The 18631-nt window shown below is 53.7% G+C and overlaps 4 protein-coding genes across 4 annotated transcripts; 1 reads left to right on the forward strand and 3 right to left on the reverse strand.

Annotated features, from left to right (window-relative positions):
• Positions 1 to 111: 111 nt before the first annotated feature.
• On the reverse strand, positions 112 to 3489 carry CGCS363_v003727 (Adenylate-forming reductase; the record flags this gene model as incomplete). Its single annotated transcript, XM_036635576.1, has 7 exons — positions 112 to 1848; positions 1907 to 2000; positions 2052 to 2336; positions 2398 to 2501; positions 2569 to 2651; positions 2713 to 2847; positions 2913 to 3489. The coding sequence occupies 7 exons, from the start codon at positions 3487 to 3489 to the stop codon at positions 112 to 114; spliced, it is 3015 nt and encodes a 1004-aa protein (XP_036500378.1).
• Positions 3490 to 7285: 3796 nt separating this feature from the next.
• On the forward strand, positions 7286 to 8197 carry CGCS363_v003728 (uncharacterized protein; the record flags this gene model as incomplete). The annotated part of the gene is made up of 2 exons (XM_036635577.1): positions 7286 to 7448; positions 7620 to 8197. The coding sequence occupies 2 exons, from the start codon at positions 7286 to 7288 to the stop codon at positions 8195 to 8197; spliced, it is 741 nt and encodes a 246-aa protein (XP_036500381.1).
• Positions 8198 to 13049: 4852 nt separating this feature from the next.
• Positions 13050 to 15328, reverse strand: SDA1 (the record flags this gene model as incomplete). The annotated part of the gene is made up of 2 exons (XM_036635578.1): positions 13050 to 15237; positions 15282 to 15328. 2 exons carry the CDS (start codon positions 15326 to 15328, stop codon positions 13050 to 13052), a joined length of 2235 nt encoding a protein of 744 aa, XP_036500382.1.
• Positions 15329 to 15885: 557 nt separating this feature from the next.
• CGCS363_v003730 (uncharacterized protein) lies at positions 15886 to 18427 on the reverse strand (the record flags this gene model as incomplete). The annotated part of the gene is made up of 3 exons (XM_036635579.1): positions 15886 to 17703; positions 17765 to 18062; positions 18120 to 18427. The coding sequence occupies 3 exons, from the start codon at positions 18425 to 18427 to the stop codon at positions 15886 to 15888; spliced, it is 2424 nt and encodes an 807-aa protein (XP_036499355.1).
• Positions 18428 to 18631: the final 204 nt, after the last annotated feature.

Raw genomic sequence — 18631 nt, forward strand, 5'->3', positions numbered from 1 at the left:
AGATCAAACCCCCAGAACTCCGGACACCATACGAATGAAATGAAATGAAACCAATGCCTCCTCTTATCGCTTTTCACTAGATACATAGCTTCCACCCCAATCCAAGTTCACTCAAGAGTCCCAAATGGCACCGTAGGCAGGAACTCCTCGGGTCTCGAGACCATAGACCACCTTCTTGGTGATCTTCTCGTTTGCAATGATAATAACAGCCTCCGCCTCGAAGCTCTTCGCCAGGTTGTATCCCATCTTGACCAGGTCAGGACGGCCAGACACCTTGGTGTCGTGGATGACCGCGTTGGGGATCTTCTCTTTGATGTTGTTCAGCAGCTCCTTTCCAAAAGTCTGCTCAGGCTTTGGCGTGGACCAGATGAGCTGGGTCGCACAGCTCTGCTCCTGGATATGGCCGAGAAGAGGACCAATACCGGAGCCGGTAGCGATGACGACGATGCGGTTGAAGCAGGTGGCAATGCGCATGACACCACAGGTCGGGACACCGCGCACCCAAATGTGCGTGGGGGGCTTCTGGATGGCGTTCTTGGTCCAGTCGCCTGCGTTGGACACGACCAGCGAGAATCCCTTGGGGCGCCCTCCCACGGGCCTGGGAGCTGGGATGGTTGCGAAAGAGTGCCACTCGAGGAGGGGTCTCATGGAGAGGCGGGCGAAGCTGCCGTTGACTGGGACAGTGTAGTCAAAGTGCAGTCTGACGGCGTGGTTGGAGAGGACCTCGGCGTCGACGGGAACCTTGCGGAGGAAGAACCAGGATGACGCGATGCTGAGGGTTGCCAAGGCGAGCATCCAGAAGCCGGGGGTGCGGACGCAGGCTTCGCCGAGAGACATGGATGAGACCTTGCCGTCGTTGGCAGCGAGCACGATCTGCGCCCAGAAGAGGCCGAGCATAGTCCATCCGACGAAGCGGTGGGTCTTCTCGAACATGTCGTGGTGCTTCTTCCTGAATCCGGGCCAGGCAAGGGCGATGGTGATGGTGAACAATCCGGTCAGCAGCCAAGAGATGACCTTTGAGGCGATGGATTGGTGGCCCCAGTTGGGGCACTCGGTCAACTGGCAGACCTCAGAGCTGATGTTTGACGCGAGCAGCCAAGCGCCCGCAGAGACAGCCGCGCCCGAGTGAACGCCACCAAAGTGGAAGATCTTTGCGCATCGCTTCCTGATGCTGAGGGGCCAGGACTTGGGGACGTTGCAGGTGATGGTGTACATGGCGTTGATGACAAAGTCCTGGCGCGCCAAGACGGCGACGAGGAGGTTGATGGCCGTGAGGGTACCGAGCCAGTCTCTGGTGAAGCCGGCAAAGATGAGGGCGATGACGGCGCCAATGTTGAAGAGCCCGACGATCGTGAACAGGCGGCGGTAGACGATGGCGATGCGGTGGACGAAGCCGCGGTAGGGGCGATCCAAGGTCTTTCCGGGAATCTCGCGGTCGAGATCGAGCTTCTCGTCGATCTCGGTGAAGCTGGACGAGGACGACTGGGACTTCTCGTCGGCGGTGGTGGACTGGCTGTCCACGGAGAGGGACTCCTTGGAGCTGGTCTCCCTGACGGTGACGTTGGGCTCCTTCTTGTCGATGGTGTCCTCGGTGACCATGTCTTTGAGCGCCCGCTTATCCACCTTGCCGTTTGAAGTAAGGGGCAAGGCATCGAGGAAGTGGAATTTTGTCGGGACGGCATAGTAGGGCTGACGGGCGCGGACGTGGACCTGGATGGTGTCGAGGTCGCAGTCCTTTGGGGCGACGAAGCCGTGGATCTCGTTGTCGATCAGGAGGGCAGTTGCCCTTGAGACTACGGGGCATGAGTTGATTGAAGAGGTGACTCCATCGAGTTCGACTCGGAAACCCTGTACATGTGCTGTTAGCGAGGATGTAAGACGTGAATATGACACGGGTTTTGCGTACCTTGATCTTGATCTGGTCATCGACTCTTCCGAGGATGTCGATCGACCCGTCTTGCCTCCATCGTCCAAGATCTCCGGTGTTGTACATCATGGATCTGTTCCGAATGGTCAGCAATGTAGCCAAGCCTAGGGACAAAACTACTCACCCGTCATTGGCGAAGGGATCAAGCTTGTATCTCTCAGCCGTTTTCTCGGGGAGGGAGACGTATCCCCGAGAGATGCCATGGCCACCAGCCCACATGACGCCGGGCTCACCAACTCCAAGGGAGTTGCCCTCATCATCGAGAACATAGACGGTGTTGTTGGGGGTTGGCTTGCCAATGGTCAAGGTCTGTCCTGGTTGGTGGAGGTGCATGGTGTTGACAATCGTTGTCTCGGTAGGACCACAGCAGTTGTAGTACTTTGCGTGAGCTCCCCAAAGATCGGCAAGTCTAGAGCAAAACCAAATCAGCGAATTCTCACCAAGGTAGAATTTTGTGGCGTTTGACTTACCTCTGGGAACTAGGTTCGCCGGCGGTCGCAGCAACCCGGATGTTGGAATATTCCCGGGGATCGTACTTGGCCAAGATGCTGGGTGTGCAGATCAGAACTTGGATCTGGGGATAAGCTCGAGTTAGTTGCGCTGATCTTTGCGAGAGAAATCTGTGGCGTTTTTCTTCGTACCTCTCGGATGCAGGGTTCCCATTTTGAGCCTCGAAGAACCAGGGTTCCGCCGTTGCAGAGGCAACCTAGCATCTCCCACGCCGCTTTCAAACTAATCAGCAAAGTTGTTTTTTGTGAGACGGGGTTTTCTTTTTGGCAACTTACCCATGTCGAAACTGATATTCAGTACCTGGCCCACTCTGGTACCGGCCGAGATACCCAGATTCCCGGGCGACAGGCACACCATGTTAGTCACGTTCTTGTGGGTGACATCCACCCCTTTCGGAGTACCCGTAGTTCCTGTAAAGACAATTCGTCAGTAATCGTACCATGGTGTCTAATTGGCAGCTGGCCAGATCGCGTACCTGAAGTGTAGATCACATAGCAGCCGTGGTGTGTCTCAGCTAAGTCCTGATAGGGCAGGATTTGCGCATGCTCGGGATCCTTCTCCCGCTCTTCATCAATCACCAAGGTCTCACAAGGCACCCCGAGGGTCTCGAAGCGATGTTTTGTCGAGTTGAGGCAGAGGACGTGCTTGCCTCCGGCCTGCTCGAGGACGAAGCGGAGCGTAGAGTCGGGAACCACGCCCCCATCGAGGGGCACATACTGCGCTCCACAAGACAGGATCGCAACAATGCCAACCAACATGTCAATGCCTCGCTTTACGACAAGCGGGACACGATCTCCGGGTCTGACGCCAAGCTTGGTCAGTTTCCTGGAGAGCTGGTTGGCTCGACGAGCGAGCTCGCCGTATGTGATCTCTCGAATCTGGGGTGCCGACAGGTCGCGGCCTGCAGTGACATCAGGCTGAGTCTCTGCATGATGATAGAAGGCGGCGGTGACGGTGGGATAGTTTGCTGTGATTCGTGGTCCTTGGGTGAAGGAGAGGGGAGGCGGCCCAACCGGAGTTGATGCCGAGTCTTTGGCCACTTGGTTCTGCATGTCTGCTGGCTGCGTGGCTACTAAAATAGCAACAAAAGAGCAACGGGGCAGGGATAAATTCCAAATGAATTCCAAATGATGATGTCGACTATTACAAATCCTCACTGATTCGAGGGAGTAAATGCTCCTGTGGTCCGGGGAGAGTCATCCAACGCCGGCGGTCCCTCACGACTTTAAATATCTTGACAGACCTCCTTGGGCCACCGTTGCCCAACCTTCCCTCCTTGAGACAATTTCTCGCCCTTCCCTCGTCGACACATCGCCGGTAACCTTCCGAATGCGTCAGGGACGAATGCATCGAGACCGGATGCAAGAGACGTGAAAATCTCTCAACGTACAGCCGTCTTGAGTTGCATCAACCACCAGGGTTCGCCGCGCGAATCCTCCCATCACGACCGGCCCTCCAGATCCACACGCCTACACCGCAGGCCGTTGATTGACACATGAAAACGCCTCCTTCCCCGTTGAGAAGGTCATGCAGGCGGCGCCGTGAGAAAGCCATGTCCTTGTCCGACCACGGGTTGAACCTGGCCGTTGACCTCTCAAACAGGAAACTTGGACAGCGCCTTGCACATCAACCAACCTCGACCACAAGCTACAACGTTCCGCCCCCTCACACCCGCGATGGCTCCGTCGTCGAATCTGCAAGTCCGGACGGGATATCATGCAGTTCTGGTCCTCCCTGCGCCCTCCCCGCCCCGGAAAAACGTGGAACCTAGTTGTGTGCTTCATGCAGGCACTTTCACAAACCTTCTTTGCGACCTTGAAGGGTCTGTTCCGTCTGTCGTCACAGCAAGTCCACAAATGACATCGACACAACGCACTCTGCCATCAACGGCCCCGGCCAGCGGAGTGGATACCCTCACTGCCGGTGGGCGGAGACCAGACGAGCCCGTTGGTGATTGTCGCAATTAACCACCTTCTCGGCCGAGCCTGGACCGTCTGCCCGCCGGAATACGAGCCCGCAAAAAATGAGACGCAGCGTGCCATCGCCTGCTGGCTACCGGCATACGACAGTAGAGAATCCCACTGTGATCGGGCAGTTCAGAAGATCGCGCGGACGAAAACTGGGACCTCGTTTGGAGTTTCTCTATCAACCTGCTTGCTGTGTTGTTTGGCGCGACGAGGCGGGACGCGGCCCACGGGCAGCTCGGGATCGACTCGGAGGATCGTCAGAGAGCCATTTTCAGGGCAGCTTCCTTGGAACGAAACCACCTTCGCGTCTGCAGGTTCCCTCGACTCTGGTCCTATGACCGACGAGCTCGCCGTTTACGAAGAGCTTACTGAAGCTACCCAAGGCACCAATCCTACGCCATGTGGAGGATACCCCCGAAGGTCCAGATCGAGATGGGGGGGCTGCAACGCAATCTAATCAATCTGCATGGGGTGGGCTCGAGTGGTGTGATTTTCTGCCCCCGCGATCCGCGCCTGGTCAAGCTTGTTTGGAAGCTCCCCTTGTGCAATTTTTTTGTTTACCTCGAGAGAGGGAGTGAGAGCAGCAGTACTCTTCGTTCCTGATACCGGACGCAGACCCGGTCGGTGTGACCCATGGGGCCGACCGTCCGTGGGGGGAAACGATTTAGACGCGGACATCTCGATTCCGTTTACGCTACAACATCCCGGGGTCGAAGGGCCATTCCCAGTTCGGAACTTCTTTGCTGCCGCTGCAACCTCACGTCACTCAGCCGAAGCGAAGTTCCCCAACGACAACAAGGCGGCCGTTTCTAGAGGCCCAGGACAAGAGACCAGACTTGCCGGCGCGGCACAGAAGAGGAAAGGGAAGCACACCATCCTGCTACCGAAAGACGCGGATCTGTCGCGCCTAAATTCGACAAACGTCACATGCAAGGAATAGCCAACGTCTCGGCTTGCATTTTGGCAGCATCTTTGCCAAGGTGATGAAGATGACATATGCTGATGTAAAGAGAAGAAGCAAAAAAGAGTGAAGGGACAACCAGAAAAACCATTTGCCAGCATCTAGGCATGTAACCGACATATGCGCGCGCGGCGCGCGGGCTGCGCTCTCATTCTCCTCTAACCGGTTTTCGCGAAGACGTTTCAACGTTTTTTCTTCTTTCCGCCAGTCATCACCACATCTCCAGACTCCAGAGGGGTCGCATCCAGACGAAAAGTACGCAATGCGGACGATCACCTCGCAGTTGCCGCAACGAGCCATCTCCTCCGAGCCGTTTGCGCCGTCCATTCTGCATCGGAGTCCCGACCGCGGTGGGGTCCCACGGAGCTGGTGTGGGGTGGCCTCGCTGCGGGTTGTGTTTCCTCGCAGCTCCTGTCTTCTCTCAAGGTTCCTCCTGGGTTGTCAAGGTAGCTGCAAGGTGCATGTGTGTGGTCTGGAATGCTGCGCTTGGGACTGCATCTCGAATAGAGTTGCATCTCATCTGCAGCTTTCTTCTTGGTAGGTAACTTGGTCAACTTCGCGGCCAGCTTTGTTTGTTTTTCTTTTCTTCTCTTTTTTTTTTTTTTTTTTTTTTTTGTTTTTCTGCGGATCTCGTCGACAGACGATTTGCTTTCTTGTTCCGAGTCATTTTCGAACTTGCGCAAAAAGGTCCCCTTGTGACGTCGCTTTTCTTTTCTCATCCCACCCCCTGGTCTGCTGCGACCGCCAACCGAAGTCGGAATAACAACAGAGGTGGCTGGGAGCAACTTCCACTTCCGCGTCCACGCGCGCATGCAGGAAATACTAAGGTGTTGAAGGATGCAAGGCATCTTTGCAGTCTCCATTCCTGCATTGACATGACAAGACGATATCACCTGGCTTTTGAGGAGGTGTGGCGGAAACCGATGATATCTCCGTTCGGGAGAGGATCATCTTGCCGTGATTCCATCTCCCTTCTTGGCAGAATGTCTTGGCAAAATAACAGAGAACAAGACATTCCCATCATTGCAGCAAGGAGTTTGAGATTCTGATGGCGTCCTTGAGGATGATGACTGTCGACTTTGCTGCGGTAGGTTCTATTCACAGTTTCTGTCTTCTTAGTGTAGAACCTGTTAGTTCTATGAGGCCCAGTTTAAGAGTGAAGGAAGGTACTCCCACATTCCGGACTTGATTTTTGGGAGCAATTTCAATGTGCCGTGGAAAGCTACAGTAGTACAATTCTCAACAGCCTGCAGAACGTTTATCATGACTTTTCTTGATTTCCTCCATGAGCTCACAATTGTGATAAGTAAATTTTCTGTAATAAATCAAAACTCTGAGTGATGCTCATGATTCAAGATTTTACATCTGACAACATGGGAAAGGTATGCCCTTGACATATTTGCCTAAAGGTGTGTATCTCTTCAATTATTTTCTTCTACGACTTACCATGATATGAAACAAATTGCTCAAGAATGGACCTTTCGCGAGTGCTTGCATGTTACATGGAATTAGATTCCTCAGAAATAGAACCCATCGAATTCGATAGCTTAAAAATACTTCAAAGGCTTCAAATGATCAAAAGTCGACGATGCAGAAAGCTGACCTTTTCAGAGTTTCTATTTTCCGCTTTGGAAACTGAGTGAATGTCAGCGCCTTTGTTCATTCTTCAAAGATAACACTGGCTCCTTCCAGTCTTGACTAGCAGCTTTGCTCGAATTGCGGAACAATGGAATACTGCGAATACGCTTCTGCGATCTGAGCTTTGATCAAAACAAACCTCATTCAGGCAGCGACCTCTCCACCAGGACAATATGCTGATTTTTCCCACCTCCAAAAGCATCAATGTAGACTTGCGACCACAGTCCAATAGCTACGCCAACCATCTGACAGATGGACCATCGCCGACGGCGTCGTGGCAAAATGAAACCTCGCCCATCAAACTCTGGCAGCGGTGCCATTCCTCCACCCAATCCGTCTCTGCAGCAGCAGCCGAATCTGAATCCATCCGCAAGATCCTTCACTCCTGTCGCGATTATGCCACCGGTGGCACCTTCCGCTTACTCGCCTCCCGTTCAGCACCAAGGTACGTCGTCAAAACACGCAACGGCGCTCCCCCACGACATCGCCATCCACCCACACCCACACAGAGACACCCGCGCGCATATCCCCCACCACTCCCCACTCACATCGGGATCTCCCCCTAAGATCCCACCTTCTCACAGCGGCAGGAGATCGCTAACATCCGAATCTGCAGTCGAGCTGGTCTACCACCAGGCCAAAGCCGCCGAGGCTGCAAAGTTGATGGCCGCACGCGCCCACGGTATGATCTCCAGTCCCTTCTGCAGCCCGCACACCACTCCGAAGCTGCCCATCCATCCACTTCATCTCACATCTGCCGCCCGCGTCTCATCGCGGTCGCGTTCCTGCCCGTTCCGGCTGAGCCTCATCGACCTCCTGCGGCCTCTTCGAATGCCTCCTTCTCATCATGGCCTGGTCCTCCGTTCTGACAGTGAAGATCCAGCCCACACGCCTCCGACGAGCGGCTCCGACCAGATGCATGTGCCCAAGAAGCGTCGCATCTCAAACGCCCTCGGCGGCCCGTCCGACAAGCCACCTTCCCGCTCCGCGTCTGCGCCTAACGCAGCTGGCGTCGCTGTTGATCATCACGGCATCCCGACGACCCCGCCGAACCGCAGCGTCCAGCCTCAGACTACGACCCCCACGCCGCCTGCCTACACATTTGACGACGACGACATCTTCTTCCCAAATGCCGACAAGCCTCTCGTGAAGAGCAGTCGTGGCAAAAAGAAGGCCCCGTCAGGCCGAAAGTGAGATGCGAGACGTCGAGGGACTTCTGTACGCCCGGAAGAGGAAGCTGTTTGCTCTTGCAGAGGATCACGCTGACAGAAGGGCCATCTTTGGCGGCGGATTACTTTGTTACAGATTTACTTGCAGCAGGACGATAAGCTGAACCAAACTACAGCTTGCTGGGAAGGTTGGAGAATCTGGATGCTACTCGGATCGCCGGCTTTTTGGTCTTCTTCACATGCCGAAGGACTTTGACAGCTGTCTCCTCCGCATTGCTCCTTGCATTTGCCGTTACCCGTTGTGTATGGTTGCATCGACAGCATCGACTAGCTTCTGTCTTCCGCGCTGGGAAGGTGGTACCAGGCCAAGACTATGATGCAATCTGGATCAATCTGGATCAATCATGGCGGGGATTGGAAATCATGGAAGGACTCAGATTGGGTCCCAGAACGCAGAGCTCTGAATTGAAGAATGGTGTCCCAAACCTGCAGATTTCGTCAACTTTGCACCGTTACTGCCGCGATTGTGCCAACTGCGACTAGGTTGGCGTGCGCTTCCATTTGATGGATGCCTAGGTACCGGTGGGCAGCAGGACTTGCCACGCTGACTTTGGATTTGGAATCATCGTAGTTCTCATGTATGAGAGAGCTCGCCGACAGCAAAAGTACCGATAAGATGAGGTTCGTTGTCATTAAAGTTCCGGCATATCGGGCGCTTGCCGTGATCCGGTCCAGGGCCCTTGTGGCGCCGCCCGGGATCGTCATCCCGGGCGCCCCACATAGAAAACCTTGGCATTTTCTCACTGTTTTCTGCGAGCAACGGTCTCAACGTCGACAGCGCATGTGAAATCGTGCCGTTGAAAGTTGCGCAGGTCAGAGATAAGTAGACTAGGTTACGTGAAGACCAAAAATGAAAAAGATTTTGTGCCCAGAGGCGGATTCGAACCGCCGTCAACACGGTATCGCTGAGTGATGGAGACCACAACGTATCATCCTAACCAACTAGACGATCTGGGCTACTAGGGCTGAGAACCCTGCTTGACGACCACCGCCCCGCAACACACCATGAACGGACGCACCCAGCGAGCGTCAACTTCCACCACGCTTGGTAGGTAATAGATTTGCTGATGACATTGGTAGTACTTTTTCCATGGTGTTCGAAGGTTTTTTTTGGAACACTCTTCTTCTACGATTGAAGGTAAAAAGCCCTCTTTGTCTGCATTATCAACAAGCTCTAAGTCACAGGCTGCTGAACAAATTGCATTCTTATTACGACTTAAGAAGTTCGATCTCTCGATCTCTTCTAGCATTTTGCGATGTAATCAAGAAGGCGTTCCTTGCTGTAGAAAACCCCGAACGGCTCTGCGAAGTATCTTGTGCGCCTATTGACTCCATAGTTCTTACACCCCCTATCATTGCAAAAGCCCATCGACCTGCTCGTTGAGTTTCCACGATATGTGAGCGGGTCCAGATGAGGGATTAGGAGTGACATCGAATTCTTGAAAAATGTCTTCTTTACCCGGCACTGTGCGACCGTCCGAGTAGTCTCGCTTGGGTAGTCTTCAAATTGCGCAATCCGCGTGTGCCTTGACAGGTAAATATTACGGCCTTCTGCGGTCCAAATGTAGCAGCTGAGGCATGTTTTGCAGAGCGCGACATGGCGTTTGGAGTCTGAAGTGACCGACATGAAGCGGCCGACGTGCTCGGCTGCATCCTTGGCCATGGCACACTGCTTCGTCTTGCTCTGTTCTTTTCGACATCCAGGATCAAAAGAATTATCATCGCCTGGCGTGCATGATGCGCTCAGTCGCCTGAAACACACACAGTCTTCGTGGTGGAAAGGCTCCAGAAGAGCTTCCATGTCGGATGTGATGTGGCGGCATAAGATTTCCATGTCCGAAAACCTTCGAAGGCTTTCTCGAAGCAGGTCTTTGGTGACGAGGTGTCCTCTCTCAATGGTGCAGACTCTGACTCTGAACCCTGTCTCCAGATAATATTCCCCTCTGCCTGAGAACAGGCCCGCAAACCGACGAAACAACTTTGGAGGCTGTTCGCCGGGTTCCAACTTCAGCTCTGCAATGCATCTTGTGCACTGAGTGATGGTAATATCCCTTCGTACGTCCGCCGGTGCCCCAGCCAAGGGCTTCAACAATGACACTGAGACATGGCGACACAGTCTCAGCTTTCCCTCCCACCCGATGCACTTGCGCGGTCGTCTGAAACCCCCGGTTGAGAAACACGGTCCGTAATGCGGTTCTTTGCACTTGAGGCAGTACGCGTGAAGGCACTCCGTACCGTCCCACGCTTTGTCGGTGGACTTTGCTCTCCGAATCCGACATTTTTGGCACTCATGTCGATCTCTTTCTGTGCGTTTAGTGACCATTCTTCTCATTTTCTCCCAACACAAATCGTCTGTGGGGATAATCGAAATGAGTGACCGGAACAGAGGGGAGGTTTGTCGCAAGACACCGAGGTCGGCCAAGTCTAAACAGCTGATGATGATGAGAAGCACATCACGGGGAAGTCGGTATAAGATGCATCTTTTCATGTTGTCCCGGCGTTTAGAGTTGTGTGACAGTGAATAGCCCGTGTAGAGCTGTAGTTCGTTCAAGTCCGCATCGTCTCGGCATTTCTCTATGAGATCGTTCGGAATCGTGGGCATTGCGAGCGGAGGGATCTCGGGGGGGATGAGATTCGTTGTGGATGAAATTGAGCTGTCCGATTGATAGCAAGCCTTACGCCTGCGGAAAAGACGACGCAGCAATTCGCGAAACATTTGAGATTCTGATATCGGTCTGGCTGAAAGAAAAAGGGCGCTGTCTGCGCGAAGCGTGGACGATGGAACTTGGAGGAAAGAACATTTTGCACGCAGGCCTTTTTAATTCGCGGACGGCCCAAACAATTATAGCATCGAGGCCGGGACTGGACCCTTGACCCACTATGAGGAGGATCGAGACTTTCGCGGCTCATGAGTGTTGATTCACTGATCCTTCGAAACCCAAAATCCTTTCCGCGGTCGTAGGAATTTTGGATCGCCGAACCCCGCCGGTACCATGTTGAAGCTCGTAGGTAATGTTCGAAGGAATGTCCAATCACAGTCCGAGACAATTTCTATTCACAGAACCACAGTATCATATCAAAAGTGATAATCCGGGTCCTTTTGCATGCTCAATTCCTGCGCTCAAAGCCAGGTAGATGCCCAGGCTCAACAGCCAAAACAACAAAGGCGCTCGACACAATGCGAGCTCTTGCGCCGTTTGTTGTCTGATGTCTTCTCGAGGACAACATGATTGTTCTATACGGGTTCTGGGTAGATAGAAATGATTCGACCTGATAGGCATCGCCTACATATAGTCTCTCATTGCAGTCTGCCTTGGAGAAGCTCATCTACTAAACATCCACAACATCATCCGATTATATCAGCATTGCGCTCTCAGCTTCAGGTAAGCTCTAACATCTCGCAGGTTCGCCATTTACTACACGATCTCGCCGTCAATCTCTCCCAAAGCTCTCCAAGTCCAAGATCACAGTCAATCATGTACCGCCCTCAGTATGTCCCCGTCAGAATATGCCCTCAATGTAGAACGACACCCCTAGGCCTCTACGGTATGGGTTCCAACGGCCAACCCATTGAGACTATCTGCGAAAACTGCCGCCGGCAAAACATACGCAACGCCGAAATCGCTGCCCGAGCCCACCAACAGGCGAACAATGGCCGGCGAACCCCAGGACCCCTTTGTGCGCGCTGCGGACGATCACGTCCATCCTCTGGTTGCACCTTCTGCCCGGAGTGCATCGCCGCAGACGCAGCCTTCAGCACGCCGAGCATCCACTTTGAAGGAAATCTCTTTCCACCAAGACCTGATAACCGTCCCTTCTGCTCACAATGTAACCGAAATAGGGCAGCTTACAGCCGCAGCCGTTGCCACCAGTGCATCTCCGCCGAGCAGGCCTCTGTCCGCGAGGAGCGCCGTCAGTCACACTACGGCAGGCCCAACGTCCCCGGCGTCAACATGGACGAGCCGATAACCTTCTATCCGCAACAGAGAATCTGCTCCATCTGCGATCGCGCCAGGGCAGAACCAGGTAAGACACACTGCGGGAACTGCGCTTACAGTGACTTGTATAGCGGAGGACGTGACCAGGACAGATACGAGGCCATCGCCTGCGCCAACTGCGGCCAGGGATGTCGTCCCTCGCCCAACCGGCTTTGCGGGACTTGTGATAGAGACAGAGACACCCAGACTCGCCGTCAGAGCCGGGCTCGATCGCCGCCTTCCCGGCGGCACTCAATATATGACGCTTCGCCTCCGCGACGTCGACGTTCGCCGTCTAGAAGCCCGACACCGCCTCCCCGACGGCGGTCGATCTTCGACGCTTTGCTTCCTCGTCGTAGACGGCGTAGTTCGCCGTCTAGAAGCCCGTCACCGCCTCCCAGACGTCAACGGCGGGATTCTAGGCCGCCCAGAAGCCCGACGCCTCGGAGCCCCACACCACCCGAGAGCCCGGAAAGCCCTGAGCATGGGAGCCAGATATGTGGCTGCAACAAGTACTACGTCCGCGCACCGGGGGCTGGTATGTGTAGCATTTGCTACGAAGCCTTCAACCGCGTGGGAACAATAGGGTGGCGGAGAGAGAAACGCAGGCTAGGCTGGGATGGACACCGTCAACGGAGACAATTTTAAGGTATTCTTCCGGCTACAGGTAAATTCAATTCGAACGGTAAGTGTATTTGAGACGTATCTGAGCAGCAGATGTAACACCCAATATCAAGATGCGCTTTGATCGATGTGAGTTTTGTACGCTGATCTAACTTTTGTATTAAATGTGCCGTTGTTCCCACAGACAAGAACAAACCCCAAACCCGAGCAGCCTGTCTACATGCCGTTACGCCGTCTACCACCAGCCTTACTCCTCGTGATATGTCCCTGAAGCACCTTGCGCGTCTGCACCAAACTGCGCTTGTTCTTGTGCTTCGCCTTGCTCAGCGTCATCAAGAAGTTCTTCTGGCGCGCCTTCTCCTTGTTCGTCGTACTCTTGCCCTCAGCGTCCTTCTTCGACTTGCGGATGGCCTTTGTGGACTTGTGCTCCTCGCGGTCCGGCTTGCCCTCCCTCGCCATGGCCACTCTCTCCTCCTTTGTCGTCTTGCGCAGCTTCGCGGGTGCCTCGATCTGCTCAGCCGTAAGACCGTCATCCAGGTGCCGCGCGAGGGCCTTCTCGATCTCCTTCGATCTCTTTGACGTGCGGTTGCCCAACGTCTTGTTGAGGCCGGCCTCCAGGCGGAGCTCCTGGAGCTTCGCCAGGTCAGCAGGGGTGAGGATAGTGGTAGTCGCGAGCTTCTGTATCCTCTCGATCTCGGCGGCATCGTCCTCCTCATCAACCTCGTCCTCGTCGTCAGAGCCCTCCTCGCCCGTCTTGCGCTTCTTCGGCACCGGCTCCTCCTCCTCATCCGAAGAGTGATCGACGGCGATCCAGCCACCAGAGTCATCGCTGTCAACCGAGTCGACCTCCCAGTCGTCAGAGTTGAAGCCGTCATCCTCCTCGTCGTCCTTGTCACTGCCATCCGCCGGGAGACCCTTCGCCTCGCGTCTGAGTTTGCGCTGCTCTTCCTTCCACTTCGCCAACAGCTCGATGCCCTCGATGCCTCCGACTTCCTCCTCTCCAAACTTCCTCTGCTTCATCTCGCCGCTCCTCAGGCCCATGGTCGCGTCCTTGCCTCTGTCCTTCTTCATCAACAGCTCCGCGCCTACTTCTCTGTACAGAGACAAAAGACCCTTGGCAGCCATCATCACACCCTTGTCTTTGCTCTTGCGGTACTGCACAAGATCTTGAAGCAGCGTGTCGCTCATCGCCAGAGGTTGTCTGACACAGATTTCACGGATAGCGTTCAAACCCGCAGCGGCAACCTCGGAGGCAGACGCTTCCGACACAAACTCGTTGGCGATCTTCTGGATGAGGGGCTCGACGGCATCGGGAGGCACCAGGTTGTGTGTGCCTTGAGCCAGGCAGGCGAGGTATGAGGTGACAGATTCTTGGCGAGGGGTGAGGAACTTGATGAACCACGAGTACAAGCTGATGATGGTCAGCTTGTGTAGACCGACCAATCTTGTGACCAGCTGCAGGACAAGGATCCGGTTCTCTTGCGAGAACTTGACCTTGGTGTTCTGCAGGTGCTTCTGGAAGACGTTCTCGGCGAAGCCCTGAGGGTCGTGCAGGAGGTGGAAGGCGGAGAAGTTGAGCGGGTGAGGCTTGCTCTTGCTGCGCTCCTGCTTGTGGAGCTTGGAGACAGCCTTCTTGTATGCATTCTGTTGCTTCTTGGACTTCTTGTTGATGCCGATCTGGTGCTTCATCTTTTGCAAGTCAATCTGCTCCTCGTCGCTGTCCTCGTCCTCCATCTCCTCGCGCTCCTTGTCACCACCCAGGAAGAACCTTGTGGCGCCAACGACGACCTTCTCGTTGTCTGACAGACACGCCTCCTTCATCACGTCCACAGTCTTCGCATCGGTCCAGATCTGGCGCTTCCACAGCTCTCTTGTCAACTTGACAGCCCACAAGGCCTTGGGTGACGTGCGGTCGGCGGTGATAAGGTTGTAGAGGACGGTCTGGATGGTGCGGTTGAGCGGGTGGTTCGTGCCCTTGGAGTTGGCATTGCGCATCTCGGAGAGGATCTTCTGGAAGAGGAGCGTGCGCAGGGTCTTGCTCGGCGAGGAGACGAGAATGGGGAACAGCGACGTGAGGAGGCTTGTCGAGTCGATGACTTCCTTCTTGCGCAGGAGCGCCAGGCTGCCAACGATCTTCTCGCGCAGCTCGGGGTGCAGGACTTCATGGTGCTGGAGCAGGATCGCCTTCAGGTCGTCGGGGAAAGCGGCGGCGTGCTTCGGGTAGAGGTCGGCGGTGTGGGCGATCAGGTCGACGAGGTTATGGAAGGACTCGGTGTACTCTCTCGTCGCGGTCGTTGGGGAGGTCAGGAAAACCTCGCGCTGACTCTCGTACTGGCCCCATTGCTGGAGGAAGTTTTCCTCGTAGGACCTGGGATCGCGACGGATCTTGTACTGCAGGCTCGCGCTGGAGAAGTCAGCGTGAACTGTCGTAATAGTGGTTGAACTTACAAGTCGACATCGACCTTCTCGAGGGCGGTGACCTTGCGCTTTCCCATGGTTGCTGTCTGCAGTCGAGTCGGCGATGCGATGGGTAAAATGGATGGGCGGTTGGCGGGGACCTGAAATGCCCGTCCAAGCAAAAAGAACTTTTTTGCGTCGAGGCAGCTTATCGGCGCCTTATCGCAGTATCTTATCTCGAAAGCAGCGCACGGATCTCTTGGGGTCCCTTGTGGAGGCTTCACCGCGCATACCAATACGACTAACTCAGCAGACCGACTCTCACCGAAATTGACCACAATTTCCAGAGCATTGAACGAGAGGCCGCCTCAACTTCTGGTATCTGCGCGGCTACATTTGCAATGCACTGAAGTACTCCTATAAAGGATTATAATGGAAGTAAATTTATTGATAGTGTCGTCGTCGCCGACGATGACGACAACGACGACGGTAAGTTAAAGCCCCAGGACAGTAGCCTCTCAAGTACAGGAAGAACAGACGATCTCTTGAATAATCTCTAGTGTACAACCAATTCCCATTTTCTTCACAATGAGTTTCATGAAAATGACTCTTAATTCCAAACGATCCAAGTTGGACGTTTAAGTCGCCAAACTTACTAAACCTTCCAACAAAGGTCCTGAAGTACCATGTTTTTATCTACCGTGTCGAGTGCGCTGATGGCCTCTTTGAAAATAAGCTCGTGTCGCAAATTCTTCCTCACTGATCTACCCTTGTTTCGACTTTCATCGACTCTCTCCAGGATGGTTTCTACCATTTTGCTGCCCAGAACAACAGCGTCCTCCTTGGCTATCCGATCAGTGCTCTCTTTAAAGCTCTCAAAGAGATTTGTTCCGAAGGTATCGAGAACTTTACTGCACATATTGAAAATATGGAGAAAGTCGATATTGGCCACTGGATTGCATTGATCGAAGTCCTTCTTCACCATCCTTTCGGCTTTTTCTAGGTATGATTCAAAAGTCATACCTTTGCACAGCGAAAGTAACTTTGCCTCCTCCGCATCATTGAAAGGCCGCTTTGCGTTGATGTTATGCAATCTTGCCACAGTCTCGTAGTTGAGTATGTGGTCAGAGAGGTGTTGAGTGAGGTACATTGGCTCGTGAAGATATGGGCGTCGAATTAGCTGGTCGGCGAATTGCACAGGCTTTTTCCAGTCATAGTAGAGAGAGCATCGGGAGTGGGTCAGAAAATTGGCTTTTGGACGTTTTCCATTGAAGGCGGAGTTTTTGAAGAACTCGCAGAGCCCTTCAAGAACTTTGATCTTGGTGAGCTCAACGTCAGACATGCATAGAACGTTGTAGAGATGCAGTACCGCTGGAATGACAGGGTAGCCGTCATACAGCGTTTGGCCAAATATCGTAGCACCAACGAGCAGCTCGTTCAGATGACAACCTGCGGTCCATGGGGCCTGGTGGTAAAGGTCCCAGCGCATTCCCTTGGTGTACTCAATGAGCGCACGATGAAGATCTTCTGCCTGCTTGAGCTGGTCCGGCACTGCCGTTCTGTGATCAACAAAACGCTTGATGACTTGTGTGACAGGGACCAGCTTCTTCTTCATATCCATTGCGAGTCGCAGTGGACGAAGCCCGCAGTTCCACTCCTTTTGCTTCGCGCCTCGCGGCCAGAAGAATGCCTTTGAGGATGATACAAGAATCTGGATGCCAGCATATAGAGTGCTGGCGTTGACCAATTCTCCGTTCCGGATAAGTTGAAGAGCGGGGATGATGAGTGGCTCACAGGTGCTGTGTCTGATCATTGAGTTCCTCACAAGTTCCTGGTTTTTGGGTGTCATGACGTGTTCCGGGTTCATTTCCGGAATCCTGGTCCACAATGCTTGCATGCTTATCTGTCCGTTGGCAAGCTTCTGATGCAATTCCAACTCTGCAGCAGAGAGATTGTATTGGAATCCTTTCTCAAATGTCTCGATTGAGCGTTTCCCACAAAGGGCCCGGTCGATGTTGTCTAGTATCTCCGGAATGACGAGTGCGTACGTCTCCATAGTACTCCACGGCTTTACGTTCTTTGGTCCAGTCAAATGTTCTTTCAACGTGGTGAAAGTCGAAATGTCCACTTGCGCTCCTGACAATTCGTCGAGATATATGGTTGGAGAGGGGAGCTTCGGAGCGTGATCTCCTTGGTTCCAAACGAGGACCATCAAATGGCTGAGGTAGTGGATTTCTGAAACAATTGTCGATGCGGTGACTTCCTCCATCATCTTGGTTTTCGAATAGATTTCCGATGCCAACTCTGTGTTATCGATGAGATATTTCATGGAAGAAGGCCACGTTGATGGTGCAAAGGACTGAATGTGGCTAACAGCCGCACTCGTAAGCCACGAAGCGAGTGTGAACGTCATTTTTCCTTCAGCCACGTCTGTCCAATATTTATCCAATCGAAGTCGCAACTTGTAGAGATCCTTCTCACCATGTCAGTCTCTTCTTCTGAGGTGTGAAAAAGCATGGGTCTCTGGTGCTTACGCGGATAAAGGCGATTGCTTCACACATGGCTTTGTATCTGATCATGATCGAATCGTCCTCCAAGATAATATCCCCGTACTCAGAGGCTGAGGTAGCAGATTTATCCTCAGGCGTCTCTGAGTGCTTCTTTTGTGTCTCCGGCAGGAAAGTGTTGATTGGGGATGATTCGGTAGGTTCTTGGATGCCGAGAGCTGAGAAACGGTTCGTTGCCACCGAGCTGTCAAGCTCAAGAGTACCTGCACGTGGTGTCGATGGTTTCGGCACAAGGGGTTCAAGTACATTCAGTGTTTCCTTCAGTCTATCCGCTTGTCAGTGCGTAGATAATAGGAAGGTTCGGCAAGAGTAATATGTTCACCTGTGAAGAAAGGCTTCATGAGCGGCGTCGTCGGAGCCCAGGTTCTGGTAGATTTTAAGAACCTCTTGCCGCTTGTTGATGGCATTGTGAAGAGAGTGAATGACAGTGGAGGGGACTGAAGCAGCGGTGGCTGCAAGAATTTTGGCCGCGCGCAAGATGTCCTTGGTGGATTTGAACTTGTTCGTCTTGGCTGCCTCCGGCGCCCGAAGTCTGTACTCAATCCACAGCCACTGCAAAACGTAATTCGTGGCAGTTTTGTAAGCCTGGTAAGGCTCTGCAACATCGACGCGGCCTCCGTCGGAAGCCATTGTGGCCGGGAAGGTTGGAGGGCTGGTTTGGTGATGGGCAAGCTCTCTGGCGAAGGTAAGGGAAACTTCAGGTGAGGAGGAGGAAGTTCAGAGGAGAAAGTTCAGAGGAAGGAGATTGGGTCGGGTTGTTCACAGACAACCTTTGAGATGAAGGTGAAGGTGCCTTTTGTGAGGAAGTAGGAAAACATCAGAAGGGAGAACGAA

This window comes from Colletotrichum siamense (genome assembly GCF_013390195.1).
Source record: "Colletotrichum siamense strain Cg363 chromosome Unknown KSG_Cg363_contig02, whole genome shotgun sequence".
NCBI lineage: Eukaryota > Fungi > Ascomycota > Sordariomycetes > Glomerellales > Glomerellaceae > Colletotrichum > Colletotrichum siamense.